Genomic DNA, 11,235 nt, shown 5'->3' on the forward strand with positions numbered 1-11,235 from the left:
TTGATTAAAGGAACTGTTATTTACAGGTCGATGAGTGCACAGGGAAGAATAAATGATAGTGTGGCACGCCGTGGTTACATTGCTGTGTCTGAACTGCCTACACAACAGCGAATGTGGAATTGTAATTTTGCAATAAACTTTGCTGAATCTTACACTGGCTTTGTCAATATTGATGATTATGACCAAGCTTTGCAGGATGTGGCCATGCCTTTTGATGAAGCACTACAGCGAGCACTGTATGGTAATGATGCATGTCTGTTGACAGTTTGTGCTAGTACATGTGCCATAGTTAATGAAGGTGGAAGATTTGCCTTTGTGGATTCACATGCAAGTGCAAGGATTAACCAGCAAGGTGAGAATGCTAGTTGTGTTGTATACATTAGCTCTGTACAGTCTCTGGTTAGCTTTGTGTATGATTATGCACGATCGTTTAACGTACGGACACCGAGCTTTGAAGTGACGGGAGTGAAAGTGGTAAGCAACATCCGTTCTGACACACGAGCACAGATGACCGAGCCATCGTCCAGTCACGTCACAACTACTTCACACATCCGCCCGCTGTACAGCAAAGTGGTTACAGGTGAGCACAAAGTCTGCAAGCAGCAGTCCTCTGTTGGTAAGCCTACGGTCGCTTCAAATGTCGGTAATGGTTTTAACGGAACAGTATGTTCAACAGAGACGCAATCGCACGTAAGTGAGTCCGCTCCTGGTGACGTAAACACAACACATGCTTCACACAGCCGGCCGCTGTACAGCAAAGTGCTAACAGGTAAACACAAAGTTTGCAAGCAGCAGTCCTCTGGTGGACCGACTGAGGTTGCTCAGAATATAAACGATGTTGATAATAAAAGAGTAACTTCCGTTAACGTGACTGCCGATCCTGACGTGAACAGGTGTTTGGACGCTCCTGATGATGTCATCGTGAGCAATGTAACGATTGCCAAGCAGCCTTTCAAACCAATGACCCGGCAGGACCGCGATTACTTGTGCAATAAATTAGGATTGTCAAATGAAAATACTGACGAAGACCAAATGATAGCTGACGTGGATGAGATGGGGTGTCCTTGCAACATTAAAAGCATAAAACCAGATGGAAACTGTTTTTTTCGTTGTCTGGCCTTTAGTGTTTGTCACGACGAGGAGAAACATTTGAAAATAAGACGGGCTATTGTACGACACCTTCAGAACAACAGTGGTAAATTTGCACGGTATTTAAGAAATGAATACACATCTGTGCAGGACTATGTCACAAAATCAAGGATTTACTACTGTGGGACCTGGGCAAAAGAGATCGACATATTTGCTGCCGCTGATTTATTCCAAACTACTATCTTCACCTTAAATGATGGGAGATGGAACATGCACAGACCTAATGTACAACCACACATTCAGAACTGTATATATTTAAGTCACACTGCCAATCATTATGAGGTTGTAACATGTGTCAAAAACAGGAATACACAGAGTCCTTGTGCCAGAACATGCCAGTCTATCGGTGATGAACAGTTAAGACCCCAGCGGAAGAGAAAGTTCACTGAGTCAGACAAGAAAGCAGAAAAAGAACGTCTACGATGCAGTGACATCAATGTGAAGAAACGAAAAATTGAGACTGAAAAGACAAAATATAATGAATATGAGTGCATTAGGAATTCCAAACGTGAGACATCTCGTAAAAATTTTCAGAAGAACAGCAAAAATTCAGAGTTTCGGAAAAAGAAATGTGATTATTTCAACAAAAACTATGGAACTCAAATGCAGTTCAAGGCACATATACTTGCACAGCGTAAAAATAAATATGGTACTGATCCAAATTATAAAAAGTCAAAGTCTGAATCATCAAAAAACACTTATAAGACAAACATCTTGTTTCAAAATAAAGTTCGTGATTATAGTCTTAGGAAATACAAAAGCAACATCGTGTTTCAAGATAAAGTTCGTGATTATAGTCATACGAAATACAAAAGCAGCATCGTGTTTCAAAATAAAGTTCGTGATTATAGTCATACGAAATACAGGAGCAACATCATGTTTCAAAATAAAGTTCGTGATTATAGTCATACGAAATACAAAAGCAACATTGTGTTTCAATATAAAGTTCGTGATTATAGTCATACGAAATACAGGAGCAATATTGTGTTTCAAAATAAAGTCAAGGAGAATATCAAGATGAAATATCATGAAAATGATGAAATGCGCGAAAACAAAATTAAGACTAGCAATGACACTTATGCAAATATGAGAAAGAAGCAACAAGACATTGACTTTGTCATTGGTCAGTTTCGTCAAGACGTCAGCCGTGGTCCTGAATACGTATGCTCTGTTTGTCATCGCTTACTTTTCAGGAAACAAGTGATTGAGTGTAAAAGAAGTCATTATGAAAGCAAAAGACCAGAGGTTGCTGCACTGGCTAAGCGGTGTATAACATTACAATATTTACATGTTTGTGATACTGAATGTGGGCAGGAATGTCATTTGTCTGATAGTCCTTTTAGCAAATTATGGGTTTGCCATTGCTGCCATCAAAAAATGCTTAGAGGAAAACTACCAGAAGAGAGTGTCACTAACAACATGCATTTGGATGAAATTCCACCTGAGCTGAAATGTCTGAACTCTTTGGAGGAACATCTCATTGCTCGTCACATTCCCTTTATGAAGCTGCTGTGTTTGCCCCGAGGCCGTCAAAGAGCTTGCCATGGTCCATGTGTCTCTGTACCTGTTGATAACAGTAGCGTGACAAATGTTCTTCCAAGGAACGAGTGTGATGACAAAATGATAAGAGTCAAACTCAAACGGAAGTTGACATACAAAGGTCATTATGAATACATGTATGTGCACACTGATCGTGTAAGGAATGCACTGAGGTATTTGATCGCAAACAATAAGTGGTATGATGATGTGATTTTTAATGATGAATGGGTAAACACTCTGAATGGAAGTGATCAATGCGAGGCAAATGAGGACACTGAAGAGCTGCCAGCTAACAGTGATGATGAAAATAACCTTGAAGAGGAAGCAGAGGAGGAACTGACCTACATTAAAGACCAGGGTGGCCTCTTGTCAGACACATCATTGCAACCTGTCAATCTGGGTTCAGAGATCATTGATCAGAATTTCCAGGATATACTGAGCATAGCACCAGCTGAAGGCAACAGTCCGGTTCGGTTGCTATCTGATAAAACCAACGAGGCCAAATGCTTTCCTGTTCTGTTTCCATTGGGTGGACCTACATTCCACGATGAAAGGGAATCAAAAATAACTCTGTCACGTTACCTGAACTGTCGCATTCTCAATGCTGATGGACGTTTTGGTCGCAACACAGACTACATTTTTTATGCACAATACATGTCAGAAGTGCATCAAGTCATATCTGGTGTATCAGTGGCAATGCGCAAAGGTGGTGGCAAGTCATCTCTGAAAGAAGCATCAGACCTGTTGTTGAACTCAGATTCACTAAGTAAAATATTACGAAATGATGAAGGGTACAAGTTCTTGCGAGGAATTCGTGGAACCCCACCTTACTGGATGTCAGTACAGAAAGATTTGTTCAGTATGATTCGACAACTGTCAATTCCAATGTTTTTCATAAGTATGTCAAGTGCCGATCTGAGATGGCCCGAAATGCTTGGTTCTCTTTTGAGGTTGGAAGGAAAAGAAACACCTGTGGAGGATCTTGACTGGTCTGAAAAATGTGCGCTGATTGGAAGAAATCCAGTTACTGCAGCAAGAATGTTTGATCATCGATGGCATTGTTTTCTTCGTGATGTAATCCTGTCACCAGCTGAACCCATAGGGAAAATAAAGGACTACTTCTATCGAGTTGAATTCCAACAGCGTGGTTCTCCTCATGTTCACTGTTTGTTTTGGGTGGAAAATGCACCAAAGATTGATAAAGACAGTGATGCCGATGTGGTAACTTTCATAGACAGATACATTTCATGTGAGATTCCACCAGAGTCTGATGCAGAGCTTCATGAGGTTGTGAACAGTGTACAAAAACATAGCACCAAACACTCAAAAACATGCCGTAAGAAAAAAACAGTGTGTCGATTCAATTTCCCACGACCTCCATCAAGCCGTACTTTCTTTACAAGAAGTGGGAACTCAGAGGACTTGAGTGGAAAAGATGACAATACCAATGCCAATGCAATCATAAAGAAAGTGAAAACAGCCCTGGACAACCCTGACCTGAATTATGATACAGCTGATGCTTTTTTTGAGTCTCTTGGGATACATCAAGGCCTGTTTGAGAGAGCATACAACATATGTTCCAAAAAGAAAAGCATTGTCCTTAAGCGAAATCCTTCTGAAATTTGGGTGAACCAGTACAATAAAGACTTACTGCGTGCTTGGCAAGGAAACATGGACATTCAGTTTGTCACCGATGCCTTTTCTGTTGTGGTCTACATACTGTCATACATCACAAAAGCAGAGCAAGAAATGGGTTTGCTGTTACAGCGTGCACAGAACGAGGCGAGGAATGGCAATCTTGATGCAAAAGCTGCGTTCAAACAGCTCGGCAGTGTCTACCTGCACAACAGAGAAGTTTCAGCTCAAGAGGCAGTGTATAGATTGACACGTATGCACTTAAAGGAATGTTCTCGGGAAGTACAGTTTATTCCTGTCGGTGAAAATCCTGTTAGGATGAGTTTGCCTTTGCATGTGCTCCAAGCTAAAGCTCAGCACCAACAGTCTGATGATGAGAGTAGCATTTGGATGACTAATGTGGTGGAACGGTACAAGAGCAGACCTCGATCAGCAGAAATGGAAGAGTTATGCCTTGCCAGCTTTTGCTCTCAATACAGAGTTATTTCAAAGTCTGAGGGTTCACAACAAAGAGAATCACATGACGTAATACAACTCAACAACAACCGTGGCTTCATCAGAAAAAGGACCAGAACACAGCCTGCTGTCGTGAGGTATCCCAGGTTTTCACCAACAAAAAATCCGGAAAAGTACTTTCATTCATTGCTGCAGCTATTTTTGCCCTTTTATGAAGACTCGCACCTCAGACCACCTCAGTTTGATACATACGAACAGTTTTACACAAGTGGTGCGGTGAAATGTGGCACTGACATTGAAAAAGTGCAATCAATTGTGGACTCCAATAAAGCTTTATTTGAAAAAGAAAGCGATGAGATTGACAAAGCCAAAGAACTGTTGGATAACGACATTGATTTAGAAGACGCTTGGGCTCAGATATGTCCGGAAACAGAAAGGGAACGTCTCAGTTGTTTGGATATCATGAAACACAAAGCTGTAGATGATGAAGAAGGCAGTGATGATGTTGGTGATCTTATTCCCGACCTGACAGCAAACCCAAAGACAACATGCACTTTGGAAACTAATCACATGACAATGCCCCGAGAGACTGCACTCGGTTTATTGCGAACATTGAATGAAGAACAGGCAGCAATATTTTATGCTGTTCGTCAGTGGTGTCTGCAGATACTCTTTGGACAGAATCCTGAACCGTTGCGATTGTTCATTACTGGTGGAGCAGGAACAGGTAAATCCCATTTGATCAAAGCCATTCACTACGAATCTACACGACTGCTGTCACAAATTGCTGACAATCCAGAGGATCTGACTGTGCTTCTTACAGCACCCACTGGTGTGGCTGCATATAACATTGGTGCTGCAACTATTCACAATACATTCTCCATTGGTGCAAATGTAAAACTGCCTTATCAACCTCTTGGTGATGAGAAGGTCAATACTTTAAGGATGAAAATGCGAAACTTGCACATTTTGATAATCGATGAAGTGTCCATGGTTGACCACCGTCTTTTGGCTTATGTTCATGGCAGACTACGTCAAATCAAACAGACTGGTGATTATTCTTTGTTTGGAAATGTTTCCCTGATTTGCGTGGGTGACTTCTTTCAGTTGAGACCTGTCAAAGGCACACCTCTTTTTTCTGACAACACAGAAGTCAACATGTGGGACAACAACTTTGAGGTTGCGGAGCTTACTGAAGTTTTGAGGCAAGAAAATGCAGATTTTGCGGAGATGCTGAATCGCCTCAGAGTTCGTAAAAAGAATGAATGTCTCAGTGCCCGTGATGTCCTTGCATTAAAGCAACGTGAAACTGGTGAAGACTCCACAGACATTCACATATATGCTACAAATGCAGAGGTTGATAAATACAATATTACCAGATTGCAAGAGCATTGCCCAGATGCAATCAGCATAGATGCCCAAGATTTTACACGGAGTCCCAAAACTGGAAGAATGGAACCAAAACTAGGCTTCCATACAAAGGTTTTCAATTCATGCTTGCCAAGGTGTGTGTCATTGGGCATTGGAGCAAAGGTGATGTTGAAGAAAAATATAGACGTGTCTGACGGCCTTGTCAATGGTGTGTGTGGTACGGTTGTGGAAATTATTAATGGTGAAGATGAGGATGACATTCCTATTGCTATCCATGTTGAGTTTGAAGACCCTAATGTTGGAAAGATGCAGAGGTCAAAATCCAAAAGAAGTTCTGAACGCTCTACAATTGTAGAGGTACAAGAGGATCAAGTATCAAATGCTGGTGGAATACGAAGGCAATTTCCTCTCACCCTGGCTTGGGCAATGACAGTACATAAGTGCCAAGGCCTTACTGTGGACAGAGCTGTTGTATCACTCAACAAAATCTTTGCTGCAGGGCAAGCGTATGTTGCATTGAGTCGGGTGAGAACTGTTGATGGACTGATTATTGAGGACTTCAAAGAAGCAGCTATATTTTGTGATGACAAAGTAGACACAGCCATGAAAAGCTTGCCAAAGTTCAACTTTAAAAGTATTGGTTCAGCTGACATTGATCCGGTCTGCACAATTGCACTCCACAATGTACAGAGTTTAAATGCTCACTTTGACGACATACGATCCCACAAAACCCTCATGAAAGCTGACTGTATTTGCTTAACAGAAACATGGCTCAATGCAGACAGCAAAGACCAACCACAACTACCGGGATATGTCTTTAATCACAATCCAAGACAGAACTGTTACGATGACTCTGACACAGTTTTTACAGCATTGAAACATCAGCAAAGAGGAGGAGTTGGTTTGTATCATTCAGACAACATTGATGTTCAGGTGTCAATTCCAACGAGATGCAACTTGGAATGTTTGTATTTCCATATATCTTATGTAAATTTGACTGCTGTTGTTTTGTACAGGCCAAGTTCCTATAAGATTGACATGTTTCGACAGCAGTTATCACAGGTCGTCTTTGAACTTGAGAAGCATGCAGGGAGGAAGGTGATCATGGGAGACTTCAATGAGGATGTCTTTGTTTCGTCTACTGTGGCAAAATTCCTGGAACAACATGGATACACTCAACATGTCCAAGCAGCTACAACAGAAAGAGGTACGTTAATAGATCATGTGTACTGTAAAGATGTAGGAGATGTTGTTGTCGATGTTGTACAGACATACTACAGTTTCCATGAAGCAATTCTTATCTCACTGTTGTAATATTTGTGTTTGCAATGTGAATTATTCACCATTAGATGTTCTGTAGATGTTCCGTCCGCTATTTGGGGTTTGGGGGGGTCGCAAGGAGGGAGCGATATACAGGACGGCTCCTTGCAGGGAGTGGGAGGGTATGTAATCTATTTTCCAAAAGAAGTTTTGTGTTTTGGAGACCAGGGCTGGTGAGCATGCAAAGAAAAAAATAATGTGAGTGTCTGTCTGATATTTTGTGATCGTCGCAAGTGCAACCCCAGCTATCACAGATACTTTGTAACTTTCCCCCTCTCTTTGTGCCAACTAATCATTGACAGATTAGTTGGCACACAATTATGTTCATGCTTTTGGAGTGGGTTACTGTTAAGATCTTAACAGATCTTAACAAGTGGGTCCATTCAAGACAACAGTCATTTTACTCTTAGTTTATTTTTACTCACTGCCCCATAGTCACTGCACTTGCACTTTGTCTCCTGTACTGACCTTGCATCAACTAGCCCTGGTCTCCAAATAAAAGCACAAAACAACAATATCTAAACATAAACTAGGTGAAAATGAAATTTATTGTCTTGATAAATAAATTATATGCTCAGTCAGCTCATTTGAAGCAATTGAATCATTAGGCCTATCTAATTATAAAGTGAATGTAAGGAGTTTTAAAAATGTGTTTTATCCATTACAGTTCCTGGCTTATTTGAGATTTAGATCAATATACTGTGTGCTCTTTTTAAAAACAGTTATTTTTTTAAAGCAAAAAGCCATACATATTAAAAGTTTGAGACACAACCCTAAACCAAACTTCTTTTGGAAAATTTGTTACTTCATTTCATTCTTGTTTCTTTGTTTTTACAAATGATCACAAGTGGGCAGGCATGGCTATACTGTAATCTCTGTCTTTTTCTGTCATTCAGCTGTCCAATCAGCACTATGTTCACCTTCCTTCTAAAAAACTGTTACACTTTCTATGCAGCATCTTTTTTTTTTTGGTTATCTTTGTAATAACAAAGATAAAGATATTTTAAACATAAAGTCCTGCTCACTTGTGATCCAGTTTTGTAAACAGGCTATTTTAACACTGTGTACTATTTTCTAATAATGTTTCTATTGTACACTATTATATAATGTTAATTTAATGTAAAAATTCTGTTTTGACAGTTATGGGACCATTCACTGCATTAATTGTGTGCGTGAGTGAGTAACACAAGGCTATTGCATTTGCCTTCATTTTCAGTATTTTTTGTTTTCAATTTCTGTGTTGTGTGTCCCATTGAAGATGAATTGTTGATAGGCTTTTTTGGTTTACTTGTTTTTATTTCATCACTGTGCATTTGTAATAGAGTTAAGTATTACTTAAGGATTACTTAAAAATGGGCAGTTATTTTGCAAAAGCCAACTAAGGAATATTGCCCACTTTAAGGTGCACAACAAAATGTTTATAAGCTTACTGATGTCAAAGAACTGTACAAATCATGTTTTCCCAAAACTTAAAAAGCTATGTGGACCTTGCCTATCTACCTGGTTCAATTCCCACGGCATACACAGATGATGAAACCTGCAAAGACTTTTGAACATCAGCTATACAACCTGCAAAAGCAGCTGTCACTCATTTGACTTTTGCATCCTTGGTGCTTCGCAAAGCTGAAATGTCTTCATCTGTGCCCTGGAACTTCAAAAGAAACTACACCTCTTGAAAATATGATTATTGGAAACAGACACGAGAAATGATGGAAATTTTGTGAGTATCTCCCCTTCCACAATTAGAAATTCATGTATCTTTCACAAGATTTAATGAACAAACATTGTTCTGTGTTTATTGCTCACAGTAGTTTTCCACCTGTGGTCCATGCCTGTATTTGGGTATTTCCAACTGAACCCTGGCCGTCCAAGACCCATTTGAAGAAAAAAAGCAGCAATCTGACTTAATGGTCCTTGATTTAATTTCATTACGTGAGTATCAATTCATGCTTTTGCTTTAAATAAATGTATAACCTATGTATTTTGCCAATGCTGAAAATTTCTTTGATTTATTCATCACTAGATGTATGTCCAACATCTGCAGCCCACTGAATGATTTGTACCAGCCACAGAACCTGTTGATGGTCATCGACCTTTACTATCCATGGTCATTCCTAAAGACTGCTGTGTTTCACTGTACACCTTCTGAACTGCAGAAATGTGATTCCAAGAAATGTTTCTCAGTGACAAAACATGTAAGTATACAGACTGTTCCAAACTACATTTTAATTGTCATTTTTCTATGTTGTTCAATATTATAAATGAAGTGCTTTATTTTGTTTGATTGGCCTGCTGAGGAACATGTACCAACCTATCTAGTATGCATGTTTTATGCGATTTTTTCTTACAACACATTGTTCATTGCCAGGTATTGTATGTGCACTGAGGGTCATGTCGCTTTAACAACATCCATGGAACAACAGGAAAACACTGTGCTATGATCACCATAATGGAAGATCTTCTCAACTCGACTGCTCAGAGCCAATGGATATAATCTGTGGACGTATCAACACAGCTCTACAAGTTGATCTGGCTTCTTAACGTTTGCTGCGGACACTTGCTGAGACCGTCTGGACCACTCTCCTATCTCCTCTTCTACTTCTGCAGCTACAAATTTTCAAGACATCAACTCCATGCTTGCTTTTGTGACTCTTATAAACAGTGAAGGTACTGACTGCTCCTGCAGTCAAATTGTTTGTGCATACTGCAAAGTCTCTATGTAATAAGGTAACCTCAGCTGAAATTTATGTTCATCACAGAGTCCTTGCTCTGACGACACAGTCCTTGGGGAACTTCGCACAATACTTCATGCTTTCACCACATCAAAACTAGATTATTGCAACTTACTTTATACAAGCCTTACTCAAATGACCTTAAGCTGGCCTTACACTATACTTTTTTTCAGTCTTAAGAGTCTGAGATTAGATTTGATAAGTCCTGCCGAAATCTCAAGTAATGACAGAAGCACAGCACACTGCCTTTCCACTAGTTACATATTGAGCGAGTATGACTGGACAATGTCCAACTAGTGAGCTGTTATCTCACAGTAGTCTTTCACAAATCTTAAACACATCTTTTTCATGTCTTTCGGTGTAAAGCCAGCTTTACCCACAGTACATCTTGTCCAGGATGCAACTGTCACAAGTACAAAAACACGAAATACTTCACCTTTGTTTTTATTAAGCTGCACTCGCTGGCAGTGAAATTTAAGATACATTTTAAAATTCTTTTAATAAAAAAAACAACAACATTGAATGGATCGGCTTCTAAATGTATCACTGACTTAGTAAGACCTTATTCTGCGTTTAGTTAGGTAATCCTCCTAAAACCTTGTCTCAATTCCCTTTTCACTTAAAAAAATGGGGGAACTTCCTCTGTGGTTATACTCATGCTCTGGGATGATCTCATTCATATCAAATGTTGTACAACTACAAATAGTTTTGTTGAGTTGTTTATTTTGTTATTAAAAAAATTGTTTGAAATACTCTTGATCATGTTTTTTCTTTTATTGTTATTATCATTACTAAGATACAGTATATGCCCACATAAAATACCTATATCTTCCAAACGTCACTCAAATTTTTGGGTCTCTCAAAAAAGTGGTCACGGGTCTGTTAGAAGTTTGAAGTCAAAACATCAAATGGTTGTCGAGATATGGCCTGACTTCATGTTCAGCGGTGTTAGCGTTTGATTGGCTAATACAGGCAAACGGAAGCTAGATTAAAAAATATACATGATACCTTTTATGAGGCTTGGTCTGAAGAA

At 39.6% G+C, this 11,235-nt stretch overlaps 1 protein-coding gene across 1 annotated transcript; it reads left to right on the top strand.

Annotated features, from left to right (window-relative positions):
• Positions 1–2,235: 2,235 nt before the first annotated feature.
• LOC140304912 (uncharacterized) lies at positions 2,236–10,243 on the top strand. The gene is made up of 5 exons (XM_072383712.1): positions 2,236–6,834; positions 6,914–7,011; positions 7,167–7,357; positions 10,078–10,137; positions 10,230–10,243. Exons 1-5 carry the CDS (start codon positions 2,236–2,238, stop codon positions 10,241–10,243), a joined length of 4,962 nt encoding a protein of 1,653 aa, XP_072239813.1.
• The last annotated feature ends 992 nt before the right edge of the window (positions 10,244–11,235 follow it).

Source organism: Leuresthes tenuis, unplaced genomic scaffold (assembly GCF_036924035.1).
Source record: "Leuresthes tenuis unplaced genomic scaffold, fLeuTen1.0.hap1 SCAF_4, whole genome shotgun sequence".
Lineage (NCBI taxonomy): Eukaryota > Metazoa > Chordata > Actinopteri > Atheriniformes > Atherinopsidae > Leuresthes > Leuresthes tenuis.